The sequence below is a fragment of the Rousettus aegyptiacus genome, unplaced genomic scaffold (assembly GCF_014176215.1).
Source record: "Rousettus aegyptiacus isolate mRouAeg1 unplaced genomic scaffold, mRouAeg1.p scaffold_m13_p_2, whole genome shotgun sequence".
Lineage (NCBI taxonomy): Eukaryota > Metazoa > Chordata > Mammalia > Chiroptera > Pteropodidae > Rousettus > Rousettus aegyptiacus.
In genome coordinates this window covers 77,582,734-77,597,754 of record NW_023416295.1, presented here as the reverse complement: position 1 = coordinate 77,597,754, position 15,021 = coordinate 77,582,734, and the positions used below count along the sequence as shown (strand labels likewise).

The window sequence follows — 15,021 nt, the reverse complement described above, 5'->3', positions numbered from 1 at the left end:
GTGTGTGTGTGGCTGATTACAGAGCAATTTCTTGCAAAGAAGAGGAAGGGAGCTACTGGGAAATTCTCTCACCTTTCTCCTACCTTGGACAATTGATGTTTGAATTTATACATCATGGCTGCAGTATAAGTTCTTTATTCATGCAGCTTCTTCCTTCATCAGCATATGATTAGCATATAGAATTATTTACTCCCGTCAATAACTTCTGTGACTTAGCACTTAAACTTAAAGGCCATTTATTTGGTTTAAATCCTGGCTCTTTGACTTGCTAACTTTGACTTTGGAAAAATTACTTAACCTGTTCATACCTCAGTTTCTTTCTTTATAAATGGAGATACTGAAAGCACCACAGTAGATAATTATGAAGGCTGAACAGCACCCGACATATAGTAATGCTTAGTAACTTTTAGGTTATTTCTACTATTATTAAAAATGTTTTTTTTTATATACATGTGTCTGGCTTTTTAATTAAAACATAAGTTTACAGCGTCTTTAATATATCATCATCATCTAACACGTTGAACACAGGAACTGTGATGAGCAAAAGCCAACGGCGGGTGCATTTTGTTTGTAGAGATTATTGATATGAGCTTCTAGTAGATCCTCTTCTCAGTTATTGTTCTCCATCTGTGCCATGTTTTTCTGTGGCTGGGGCATGGTGCCGCATATTTAAAAAGAACAGTAGAGGACTAAAGCAGCAGAGGTCTTATTATTACTGATACTGTTAGCAGGTGCTTTATCATACACATTTCAAATATTTTCTCATTTAATCCTCACCACAACTCTCAGAAATAAAAAAAGAGTAACATCATTATGTTCATATTTCAGATGGAGAAACTGAGGCATTGAGCTGTTACTATCTAGCTGATGGTCACCCAGCTGATACAAGATTCTGATGGCAGGCCCAGGTCCCACCCACAATGCTGTAGTACCAAGTAAGGCCCTTAACAATGAGCAAGACTCCTGGGCATACACATCACCAAGCATCTTACTGAGAAGAGTTAAAATTAGTAATAGATAACATTATTAAATTTTTTTTTTTGGCCAAAGAATGTATATTGGCTTCTACTGAAACATTATCTTAATTATTTTGATTTGTTTGGCAAAATACAACATTTGCACTAATCAAAGTGTATTTTAAGTTATCATCTTGAATCATTTTATATGCTTTAACGTCTTAAGTGCGAGAAATGCAATATAAAATGCACAATTTTAGTTAAAAAAAGAAAGGAGAGAGAGGTAGAACAAGAATAAAGGTATGAGTTTCTTGAATAAAAACTGCACACTTAAAATATTCCTGACCTTAAGGCTATATCATAGATTGGATGCCATTAAGATCTTCATAAATGTTTAAAGTGACAGCACTCCACTAAAATTTCATTCCATTCTAACTTGAGAATATTTACCTTTGATATAGAATATCTTATCTATACTTATAAAATTATACAGTAAAATAAAAAGCCAGTTATCCACAAATGTTCATCTGTCATGGTTTTAAGCCTAACAATTTCATTATATATTTATTTGGCTCTTGTGTTTTTCCATTTACTTTTTTTATGTCAATGAGTTAAAAGCCATGCTGGTTAAAGTTTTGCCAAATAAGCACAAAGCTAACCCTAGCTAAAGAAAAAAAAAAAAAACAACATATAGCCCATGAATTTTTAAAAGTTCATACATAATATATCATAAAAGTAGAATGACTAATACGGGACATGGGCTTTAATAAAAAGCTCCTTGACCATTTCTCAGAGACTTTGAGATGTAATCAATACCCAAAAAGGTATCCTGGGGACAAAGCCAAGATTTATGATATTTTTGCCAAGAGTGACACTTTCTGCTCACTCTATCATCTGTGAAATTCATGATATTGAATTTCAGAGAACACAAGAAAGGAAAGCATTTTTATTTATCTGACAATACTTCAAGGATGCGCTCTATGGTTCACTTGTGACATCATATTTGATGGAAGGGAAATAACAACCTAAACAAGTGTTCCGAAGGCAACAGGGAACTCACGTGAATCTCAACATCAGTTTGTGACCGCGTCGGACTTCGGCTCCTTTCCATCTCTGAAAGCAGATCTCCAGATGAAAGATCTAAGATGCGTGAATGAAGTTTCTAGGTAAAAGCAAGCAGAAACATTGAATAGTGATGATTTAATTGTTTGTTTTAAAATCCTGCCTTGCCAGATAAATCTCAAAGGAGTTGACACTTCTAGATTGGATAATACATATCCTAACTCAAAAAAGTTTATTGTAGTTTATCAGTGTTCTACATATATGCATGTGCAAATTACAGCTTATAAACAATAATCACACTTTCACAGTCTGTCAGTCTGTGATGAAAAATAAGCTGTAAGAAAAAAAATAAGTAATAGTTGGGAAATAAGTAGCAAGAAAATTATTACACTTATTAGCTAGTGTGAAAATTAACTTTTGATATTCACATTAAAAACAATCACCGAGTTAACCTTATTATGTTGAGAATGGTTAAAATCTGAGCAAATAATTATAAAAGTGACCTTATTCCTAAACAACATTGATCTTGTGAAATCTTCCCTTGGACACATTTTAACTCAAAGTCATTAATGTCATCTGTTAGGAACAATTAATATGAATAGAAAATAATTGCATCAGGGATCTGGGGACTTGGATTTTGTGCATTAATATTCACACAACTATTCGATTATATACTCAATTCTTTATTTCAGCTTTGCTTGGGAGCCTTGCTAAACCAGGGACATTTCACTATATTAATCTTTATACTAATTACTAAGGTTTTTCTGTGCACATTAAATTTGATCTGTTTAATTGCAAATACAATAAAACCCGTGATTTATGTCTAATGTTTCTGCAAGGCTGATGACATTTTCAAATGGTACTTGCAGTCTGGTTTCTCTTGGTTACAACTTTTGTGACTTTGGACAGTAAAAAAATCAAACTGAGTAGATAAATAATGTGGCTAAACATGCTGCCCATGCCTTTCCTCCCTGGAAAGGCCTTGCTGCCTAGTGATAATGATCTCGGAAATGTCTGAGATTCTCTGCCACTAATTAATGTTAGGACCATCTCAAAGTGCAGGAGTTGCCCCATGGGTCACTTTGTTCCAGCAGACCTACCATGATATCAGAGGAGCCATAGACTCCATGTTTAGTCTGTGCCTATGAAGGAGCACCGTGGTAGGACTGCGCTGCATACTTTTGCGGGAGTGGAGGCATTTTTTTTTTTCAGCTATGGATCAGTTCTCCTCCTTATCAGGAGCTTAAAATCACTACTTGCTACAGACCTATACTCTTGCTTCTTTGAACCCATGTTTGTGGAGTTACTTTCACTAAAAAAGGCAAAAATCCTAAACTGGTTGCCTGTTATTTTGAAAATTCTAATTTCTCCAATAGAGCTAAGACATCATTAGGTAACTAGAATCAGGATGTTGTTTCTATCCAATTTTTATTATCCTTACCTCGAGATCCCTCTATAATCTGTGTTTTTGTGGGGCAAAGATTATTTAATCCCCAGAACCTGTCATAGTGTGTAATATTTGGTTATTACCCAAGTGATGCTTATTGCAGTCTATAAAGAAAAATATGTCTACATATTTTTCCCATCGATATATAGGTTTTAAAGTCTGGAAAAGTGCCAAAAGAATTATAACATTCTGAGGCCTAAGAATACATTTATCAATATGCAAACAGTCCAAGAAGTTATGGGAAATGACATTCAACAAAAAAAAAATAATGATTTTGAGTGGTATATCATGTGATTTTGGGGAAGAGTCCTTACAGATTAGTTATCTGACTTCTCATTCAGTTCATGGTTATACTTCACTCCTTCTTATCAGATATATGATGTCATCCTTTGCTTTCTGCATGAATATGTGTCTCTATAAACCCATCCTCCTAAATGATGTTACCTTTGAGCACTTTTTATCCAAATGGACAGTTCCCTCTATTGACATAGGTAAGGTCATGTGGGAAAGGGGACATGCCCTAGGCAAGGGGCCAGGTGACCTGAGTTCCAGGTCCGTGTAAGGCACAGGTTTTACCAGATCTTTGGAATATAAATGAACCACTTTATCTCAGATTCCTCTCCTCGAACAGAGGGATGGAAGTGGCTATTTAACCTACCACACAGGTAGGGAGAAGTATTGTCACAGGTAGGAAGGATAATAAATAAGATAGTATGCTGAAATTCACACAGCCTTACACCAATTAATTGTCATAACTTAGAGTTCATGGTAGGTAATTTATTAAAGACTAAGGTACAAACGAAACACTTGTTATAGTTCTCATATATGTAAGGAAAATAAAAACTGACCTGGAAAAATAAAATCTACTTCCATGTTAAGGCCATAGGCAAGAAAATGGTTCGTACATATCATTCTTTTAACAACTTCCCTTAAATAACCACAAAAGCTCACAAGCCCTTAAGATGTTACACTTCTTATAATAATAATTTTTATGAGGCTTATATTTTCACATCTATATATGTATTTAATGTTATAATAAATATATCCTCATGTAGAGTAAAAGAGAGAGAAGGAACCAGAGAGAGAGAGTGTGAGTGCCGGAGAGCAAGCACATTGCTTTTCAAACCGGTGTTGTGATGTTGTCTGTGCTTAATTCGAACCTCGGTAAAAAATAGGTAGAATGTACATATGGGAAACAGAATTAAAACAATATCTTTTTGGATATGTCTCCTTGGGCAAGGGTAACAAAAGCAAAAATAAATGGGATGACATCAAAATGAAAATCTGCACAGAGATGGAAACCATCACTAAAACAAAAAGAACCTACTAAATGGGAGAAGATATTTGCAAATGAGGTATTTGATAAGGAGTTAATATCCAAAATATATAAGAAACTCATATAACGCAACATCTGAAACAACAAATAATCCAATTAAAAATAGACAAAGGACCTGAATAGACATTTCTCCAAAGAAGACATGACACACAGTTGGCCAACAGACATATGAAAAGATGTCAAGATCATTAATCATCAGGGAAAGACAAATCAAAACCGTAATGAAATATACTCTCACACCTATCAGATAGCTATTACCAAAAATCAGCAAGTGTTGGCAAGGATGTGGAGAAAAGGAAACCCTCATGTACTGTTGGTGGGCCTGTAAACTGGTGTAGCCACTATAGAAAACAGTATGGAGATTCCCCCCAAAATTAAAAATAGAACTACCATATGACCCAGCAATTCCACTTCTCGGTATTTATCTGAAGAAAACAGTAACACTAATTCAAAAATATATATGCACCCTGATATTTACTGCAGCATTATTTACAATAGCGGAGTATGAAAGCAATCTAGGTGTCCATCAATAGATGAATAAAGAAAATAGTGTGTGTGTGTGTGTGTGTGTGTGTTATATATATTACTTAGCTGTAGAAAAGAATGAAATCTTGCCATTTGTGCCTGTGACAACATGGAGGGATCTAGGGGGTATTATAATAAATGAAATAAGTCAGATAGAGAAAAAAATATTACTGATTTCACTTATTCACAAAATCTAAAAAGAACTAAACAAAGAAAACAAAAGAGAAACAGACTCATAGACACAGAAAACAAACTGATGGTTGCCAGAGAAGAGGAAGGTAAGGGAATGGATGAAAAAGGTAAAATGACATAAGAGGTACTAACTTGCAGTTATAAATTAAATAAGCCATAGGAGCATAGTATATAGCATAGGGAATATAGTCAATAATATTGTAATAACCTTGCATGGTGACAGATGGTTACTAGACTTAATGGTGATCACAAAGTGTACATACACCGAATCACTATGTTGTACATCTGAAACTAACCTAATATTGCATGCAAATTATTCTTTAATAATTTTTTGAAAAGTTATTGTCGGAAAAAATATAACAAGCAAGAGAATGCCATGACCTCTTAAAAAGTACACCTGCTTAGCAAAAGAGAGAATTCAGCATTACATATTTATCTACAGTTTATGTTTGCTGTTAATGTTCATTTGTATAAAATCTCTCACCTGAAATAATTCAAACTTTAAATCTTTAATCTGAAAATCCCGATGAGTCCTGAATTTAGACACAGCTTTTAAAAACGTTTTAGACATGAGAAGTAGCAAGATTATGCAGTATAATTTTGAAATTGACCTCACATCATCTCTTACATTATCTTAGTAACTGTGATTTCACTTGGTCTTAGAAATAGAGACTCCTAGCCTCATATGTTTCCAAACCAAAGGTCAGCGAGATCTTTTAACTCAAAAGCTTCCTTTGATAACAATTTACCCCTCCCTTCCTGCCAGACAGGTTTCATCTCTGGAATGGTGCTCTCGTTCTGAGCCGATGCTTTTGTCTCTCTTTCCACAGCACACTTTCCCTGCTCCTGCCATCCTATCTAAAACCTACTCACTATTCAGGACTGTACTAACACCTCACTTGTAAGGTTGTCTGTTATCTCTAGCCCACGGTCAATTTCACACCCAGTTGGATTACAACACTCCTCTATTTGGGCCCTTTATCTGAAATGCACAATTGCTGAACTGTTCCTGTATATAGAGTCTATTTTCCTAACAGAGTGATCAACTCTATGAAAATGCAGATCAAGCCCTATATTTCTGTTTTCTCTCTGTGGCAGGGACTGGCTAGTTGTCGTGGAACCTAGTCCTTTTTTCTGGGCTAGCCTGCATTTCCCAGCCTCCTTTGCAGTTAAGTGTGTCCATGGGACGTGGTTAGTTCTAGCCAATGGAGTATGAGCAAAGGTGATATCTGTCCTGGCCCAAGAATATCTATGCTCTTTCTCCTTCCACAGCTTGATGTAGCCAACTTACTATAGCAATCTCAGGAGCCATGCGTTAAAGATGGAGCCACCAGGTGGAAGGGGTTTGGATTTCTGAATTGCCAACTGGAAGAGTCACGTGGGGACCAAAGATACTTCTTTTGGACTTTCCATGAGGAAGAAATAAACTTACACTGGGTTTGAACTATGATTCATTTGAGGGTGTGTTTGTCATCATGACTAGTACTAACCTGGCTGATACAGCTCTCTTCTGAGATAAGCACTCAACAGCATACAGGGTAGCCACATAATCAATACACACACACACAGGTTTTCCTCACTATTTGAAAGTTGAGTGTTACTATGAAACCTTTCCTACGCTAAAATGGTGTAAAGTAAAAAACCACTTACCATTAATTTATATGGACAAAATTTTGAGCATTCCTAAAACCAAAATTCGACACACACATAGTGTCCTTATTTTGCTCATCTCTATCAAAATGTTTAATTAATTACATCTAGTTTTACGCTAAGTACAATACCTTTACGAGCCCTCTTAGGTTTTTCCGATACCTTGGGACACATCTTGTTAATGAATGCATAAAATAAATCAAGATAAAGCATGGATGCTCACAGACACAGTTTAAAGCTTATGGTGGCTCAATGCTGAGATGCTGAGTGTGATTCCTGGGCAGAAGCTTGGTGGGGCCATTCTCCCTGCTCAAGGTTCATGATGCCTCTATTAACAGCTTGTGTAAAACAAACGCTCAATGCTATTTTCACTTTTTCTGTAAAAGCAAAAATCCTCTTTGGATTTCTTTTGGTTAGAGAGAACAGGTACTAATGCAGGTCTTTCATAAAAGCTAAGTAGTATAAAGTGAACTTTCAGAAAGCAGGGGATACCTGTGTTCATACAGCTGACCAAGGTGATATCTCACGCTGAGGACTTTCAGCTTTATGGGAAAAAGGCCTGCATTCTGTCACGATGCAGGGACACCAGTCAGGAGATTTGTGTGATGAGTGTTCCATAGCCCGAACTCGCGTCTCATGCCAGTGTAAAATACCAAGCTCAGCTTTGGGGACCTGACAATACCAGGGCAGCCAGTTCCAGAATCACACACTGGGTCGGTGATATCTGGTGGCTGACCCTGCCTTCAGTAAGCCAGCATTATGCTCTCACACAGTTCTGAATCTGTAACTCAAGGCAGGCAGAGTATCATCTCCCTTGACAGAGGTACGCAGGGCCGGCTGTCCTTTATCTCACGGGGATGAAGGAGGAGTGACCCCTCAGAGCAGTGGAGATGGATTCTGCATCTCTGCAGCTAATGATGGCAATGGGGCTTGGAGAAGAAGGTGCACTCGGGCCTCTCAGAGTGGCGTTTCTCTTCCCACTCACAGAGCTGCAGTTTTTCAGATGCTCAGTGAAGGCCTATTGGATTTAACAGAATTTTGCCTCTAGGTTTTTGCTCAGTAAGGCGATGATGTCTTAACTTTAAGGCCCTAATTGCTGAGGCCAGAGAAGCACTGAATCCTTATTTAGTGGTACACTGTGAGGGTAAAAAGCAGATCTTTATCTGAGAACTTTGGGCAGCTTGGAAAACTTGCCTGGAAAAATCAAGTAAATTAGGGTGATGGGCAGCTTTTGTATTTTTTGGTGTACTTCTTAAGATTTGAAAAGAAATGTGTAAATTTTTTCACGCCAGGATTTCATAAGTTATTAACTCAGTTTAAGATGTAAAGAGGGAGGCACAAATCTTCATTCAGATTTGGTGAGAGAATTGATCTAATACTATACTCATGTATATAATTATTCTCCTAACTATCAAAAGCCAAATTTCTGTACAAAAGAGAAGTCAAGAGAGTGGATATGGCACATATCTGATTAATAGACTCCAACAACACAAGTAATTTAGATTCAGCAACACAAAGTGGACATGAATTTGTGTTTTTAATCTGATCTGTTTCAATCTTCTTGATTGAATCCTTGGTGGATACTACAAGATTGATCCTGAATTCTACCACAGTCCTGTCTTATATTCTCCAGAGTTGCTTTTTCTCCCTTGTGGAAAAGGTCTCTCATTAAAAGGGGATGGCTGCTATGCCCACAAATCTTGAATTCCTTTTCATTTATAGAGTGAGAAGGTGTATAATTGTTAAACAATCTGGTGCTGAATCTTCTTTACCAATTGCATTTCTCTGAATTCTATTCACAGTACGCTGGACCCATTAGAAGTTATTTTTCTACTCTCAGAAGTTCATGGTGGGATGTTTAGAGGAGTAGCGGAATTTTCTAAAATCTGCCTGCTCACCTCTGGTATATCTTTAACTATTCTACATGTTCCCCACTAAAGGAAATCGCAGCAGCTGCCCTGTCACTCTCTCTCTCTCTCTCTCTCTCTCTCTCTCTCTCTCTTCTTTCTCTCTCTCTCTCTCTCCCCCTCTCTCTCGTGCACACTCCTCACCTGCTCCTGCCTGCTCGCCAGCTGAGTGCTGCTGTTCCCACTATCTTGGCTGTTTGCTCATTCGGACTTGGCCTTGTTTAGGGATCAACCTCCCTCACACATTTGGTGACCTGGATTCTGGGTGGATTTTTGGATAAAGAATTTATTGCTTCTTCAACTTTAGCACTGTTTTCAAATCACCCGGTCTCTACTTTGGAGAAGTTGATCTCAATTCACAGCTTCCGGAAAGCTTCCTGGAGCCTGAGGTCCGCTCGCTCCCTCAATTCAGCCCCAGGCTGGCTCTGGGCCTTGTGTTTCATCCCCTTTAATCCCATCACAAGGAAGGCAAGTCTAGAGTGGGCTATTATGATCCTCTGAGCATCTTTCAATATTGCTAATTTCAGATGATTTCCTGTGATTTCACTTTTCTGAAAATCCTCTGTTACGAAGGTAGAAAACATTCATGGTGGATTTAATATATGTTTAAGAGGTGATTTAAATATAGCTCTGAATTAGACATAACCAGCTGAATAAGCCTTGTTTCTTCTTTTGGTTAATAAGGCAATTTTCATAGGTATGCATGAGGCTCTGAAAGGAAGTCCAAGGAAATCTCCTAAAATAGCTTGGAGTCCGATTAAGATAATTTTTCCTTTGAAAGCTCACCAAATAATCATCTCCAAACCCCAAGTTTTACCTTACTTGCACATTAGCCAAACATTTTTACTTATATTTTTGTTATATTCATAAATGTGATTTTTTTCATCAGCCTTTCCAAATCCCATCAAGAGATATTGTGGCAGACCCCCGGTTCACATTTCACAGTTTTATTTCTGTTCCATTAAGAATTTATTATAAAATCGAATATTATATAACTGCATGTTACATAACTAAGTATTATATGGTCATTTCTTAAATTTACAAAAATTTGAGCCTAGGACAAAATCTTCTTGGATAAAAGCTGATGTTTAATTAATTATGCCATTATTTCCATTTTGGGATACAAAGATAAAACATAATACCTGCATTCAATCATCGTGCTGATGCAACACAGAGTATGCCTTTCGAATGTCCTCCTGGAGGCCCTTTAAAATATGTCCATCAAGATCTGATCTTACTTCGGAGTCTGAAATTTTCACAGCTATTATGTTCTTTTTTGCCATCTACAACAGTTCTTGCCGCAATGATTATTTTCCCTGAAAACTTTTAGGCTTGCCTTGCATATCAATCTTTAGGCGCCCCAAGAGTATTCTGTTTTGCTTTGGATGGTGCCTCTGCAAATGACATGGTCCTACCTCTTCTTTTCTACTTCTATGGATCCAAGGTTATAAAATGCTTTGGAAACAATTATTCCACAGCTATATTCAAAACCTCCTTCAAGGGTCTCTGCTACCATGACAACCTGATTATCTGGTGGCTGCCTAAGAGAGCAGTGTTTGGTTTGGTGACTAGGAAGTTTATTTGGGGCTCTTGCAGCTTAGACTGATGACTGGAGTCTTTCAAATCTGCCCTGTGTTCTGAAACTCCATTAACAGTGCCCTGGGGAAATGCAGGCCGAGGACCAGCGGGAAGATGGATGAGGATGCAAAGAGCAGACCCTACCCTTGGGAGCTTCTACTCTAATTAGTGCAACAAAAAGCATTTATGAAGCATCTACTATGTGCAGAGCCCTGACTATGAACTATAAACAGACTCAAGGAAGCTAATTAGTGGAGCCTATGATATCAATGAGGAGACCACACACAGAGATGCGAGAAAAATAAGAATTCTTAAGGCAGAATATGTAAAAGAGATCTTGGTATAGAGTAAGGGGAATATGGGGGGATGAGTGGGGTAAGAATGGAGGTCAGGGTAGTAACACAGTTAAATATGCATAAGAATATTCTGTGCCATAAATGTTCAGGGAACAGAGGCTTAGCTCTCTTTACACAAAACAAAAAAGAATCATTAATATTTAATATAAAACAGCAAAGTGACAGAGCGTTGAGAAACAGGATATAGGGTTAGGGCTTCCAGGGCAGGTCACATGGACCTGCGGCAGGTGGAGAGCCAGTACCTAAGAGTGTCATACTTGCTTGCCTGAAAAATTGTAAGACACTCTGAAGCTTCCCTTTTGTCTTCTTTTGACTCTGATTTGAGAGAGGAAGTGATTCAGCACAGCCTGAGCTTATTCTTGGATCGAAGAGATACAGAAGTGTCTCGAGATTTCCATTTTTATCACTAATTACTTTAACAGGTACTTTAAGAAGTGCTTTCCAGTTGCCCCCGCTGTTTTGTAAAATTATCTACATGGCATTTTACATTTTTTATCAAGATTTATTTTTGAAAATTCTCCTGGATTTCGGAAGATTTTTGCTTTTTACACATGGGGGAACACATTTTTCCCTCTGATTTCATGAACTAAAGGAATTAGGGAAAAAAATGAAACAAAACAAAACAAAACAAAACTTGACCTATTTTTACCAGACTATTGGAAATTGCATCTATGGTCACTGGAGCCCAGCGTACCATTCAGTAGGAAGAAATGAATAACCTTCTGCCCTGTGGGGGAAGGAGGCCCTGTGTGAAGTCCCTTCCCTAATCTTATTTCATGAATCCTTAAGCCCTGTGGAAGAAGCTATTATCTTAGTTTTCAGGGATGAAGAACTCAAGATAACCAAAGCTAAGGGAAGTATTCAAAGTTACAAGATTATAATCTAATAAATGGTAGAGCCAGGATTCTCTCTCAGTTCTGCTTTCCTTCTAAGTTTAAACTCTCCACCACTTTCTGCTTGCCTTCTCTCTGAAGGGAGGGAATCAATATCCTCAATGGTGTCTATTGCAAGCTGAGCTGTTTATATCTGTCTAATTGCTAAAGCCCATGATTTGGATCACTCCCATAAAGTGAACTATGAGATCTTTCCTGCCCAGACCTTGTCTTAGAGGCAGATAATTGATAACTGAAAAGAAATAATAGTAACAACAACAGTAACAACAGTAGCTGTGAACATTTATTCAGCTCTTTTTAGCACCAAGTATGTGTTTTATGTATACTAGCCTTTTAAATCCTATCACAACCCATGGTAAGGACTATTTTATTCTCATTTTACAGGTGAAGAAACTGAGTTACAGAGCTAAAAATCTTGCCTAAGAATATATAAATAATGTTTAGTTCCCAGGCAGTCTGACTACAGAGTTCATCCCATAATTCTACTATTAAATCTGGATAATGATAGCTTGTTACAAATAATTTACTAAAATAATAATATAAATTAATTAGGCAAAGATATGAACTATTTAGAATTTAAAAAGAGAAATATCTTTAAGTACAATATGATATCATCTCTTGCTATAGTGAAACATTATTCACTTGTTCAGAAGCATAATTTCATTGTTATTATTTGTAATATTATTGGTATTGGTGATGTTTCTTCTTAGATCTCTATATTCTTTCCAGGGAAACACAATTTTGAATATTAATTTGGATCTAACTGAAAAATAAAACTAAGGAGAAAAACAGAAAACATTTATAGAGTGCTCCCTACATACTGATAGTGTGCTAAATATTTACATTTTTTTTTTCTTATTTAACCCTTATAATCACTTAATGAGAGAAACTATTACAACCTCAATCTTCAGATGAGAAAAATGAAGAACAAGTTAATAAAGTGTTCAGGCCAGGGTTTTGAACCTGGACACAGACTTTAGGGCTGCTCCTTATGACATTCTCTGGCACCATGGTGTCTCATCTAGGGCACAGTGATGGACAAACAGTTCCTGCTGCCAAGGTGCTGTAGGAGGACAAGCCGCTGGCATCCTCAGTGTTGTGCCATGGAAACTTCAGAAGAGGGGTCTGGTGTGGGTGGGGCTTTTCCCTTTAAGCAATAGGTAAGACAGGATTTTAAGAACAAGAAATGATTACTTAGGTAAAGGAGCCAAGAAAGGAGGAAAAATGAAAGGGGGCCTCCTGCGCAGAGAATATGCAAAAGTCCGGAGGTGAGAGAGAATGTGACATTTTTCTGCAAAAATTTAGTAAGGCCATAGAAACGAATTCAAGGAGAGGAAGGGTGAGTCACACCAAAAGTAAGTAGCAGAGCTGGAATTTAAATACATCACTCCCTCCAAAAAACATGAGTTCTCCTTTATTCCTTTGCCTATCCCATATTTTTTCCTAATGCTAAATTTGGTTGTGGGATTCCATTAGCCTTACCTATGTCAATGAAGAAAAGGTCTGGAGGAAGAGACTAGAAAGGTCTCTGGGAGAAAAAAATGTAGATACAATGTGCCTCTTTCTTAAAGGGGTGGTAGGAGTTTAGTATAGGATCATCGCTTATGCTGTATGCTAGACCTGTGCAAAGTGCTGCCAGCAGCACTACAGATACGTCTAGTCTCTAATCCTGAAGACTCAGAGTAACTCCTGCTGCCAAAGGGTACCACGCATTGTCCAGGCTGTGCAGGAAACTAGACCTGGGCCCTGCTCTGTTATCACAACTACAATAAGGAAACATAAGATCAAACGTTGATTGCTTAACACTAGAAGATAATCTCCAAGGAAGGGGAAATGCCTTGTCATTGTTTTGGAGAACCCCCCAAAGCATGTAGAATTATTTATAAGATGGGTGCTTCCTTACATTATTAATGGGAAGATGAGAACAAGTGAGATTCAGAGTTTGGGTGATTACGTAACCTTTGGGATCTTAACAGACTGCAAAATTCACTCTCACAGCACTTCCCTGCATCTGGGCTGCGGTAAGAGCTAGATCATACAGTCTGATGTCTTGGTTCTAAAAGGACAAGTTGCTGGAGTCCCATTCATTTAAAATGTGCAACCAGTCTCTGGTTGAATGAAGGTTTAGAGCCTCACCTGCCTTGACAGTTAATATTAAGTTGTGCATTTTCAGGGTTTCAGACTTCTTACTTCAGTTTGTTTTGTAGGCTTTGTTGCTACAGATCTACGTCGTACTTTCTCTGTAGCCTTATCCCCACAGTAGTTTTTAAATCCACTGTTACTTTACTCCATGATAATAAATGTCTCATGGTATTAAAAACAAGCAGTTGAAATGGTTATTTATGTGTCTTCCTAACAGCAATTTGAAATACAGGGCATAAAATTTACCAGCTTACAATATTGTTCAATATTAACAGTGGGAAGGGTAATATGTAAAATAGACATTAAAGGATTAGCTATAAAATACGTTTCACTAAGCTAAATCATTTCTTGACAAATGGCAGTTTCCAGCTATTACATAGGATTTATTGAGCCAAGTGGATTTATTTTTATTTTTCTATTAGTTTGCTTAATATATTATATATTTAAATTTCAACTTGTGTTTTTTTTTTCCTCCCCCTAGATATATTAGGCGAAGCTATTGAAAACATACTCTGAGATAAAAATGACACCAGACTTTCAGGTCAAAATTGCTCCTTGGTTTCCCCAGCAAATCTCTAGCGAGTTGACTAAAGATTCAGTTATAACATCCAAGAGAAAAGTACATGGATATGTTATTACAGACATTTGTATGACAGATTAGAGAGTTACAAGAGCATCAGAAAATTCAGTGAAAAGGTATATTCTCCATAAGACATAAAGCAATGCTTCCACTGTTTTTACTTCAGACTCCGCAGGCACACAGCACTTTGTTCTAATCAAGCATATTCAGTAAACTCTATGCATTTGTGAACCGGGCACAAAAAAAGGTGGAAAAAGAAATTCCTAATCTCCTAGGGTGGAAATTGTGAAGTATTAAATGGATATTTGATGCATAAATACAAATAACATAATCTCTCTATTTTCTTCTGAGACAGTCGCTAGTTACCATAATCCTAAAATTATTGTCTTCTCAAATC

General features: G+C 37.2%; 1 protein-coding gene across 20 annotated transcripts in view; it reads right to left on the bottom strand.

The window, feature by feature from the left end:
* Positions 1 to 15,021, bottom strand: part of NCKAP5 (NCK associated protein 5) — a 909,219-nt gene that overhangs the window by 117,606 nt on the left and 776,592 nt on the right. For all 20 annotated transcript variants that reach the window (XM_036235766.1, XM_036235765.1, XM_036235763.1 and 17 more), the window contains one exon: positions 2,017 to 2,118. In XM_036235766.1, the coding sequence (XP_036091659.1) occupies positions 2,017 to 2,118 (102 nt within the window). The remainder of the gene's footprint in view (positions 1 to 2,016; positions 2,119 to 15,021) is intronic.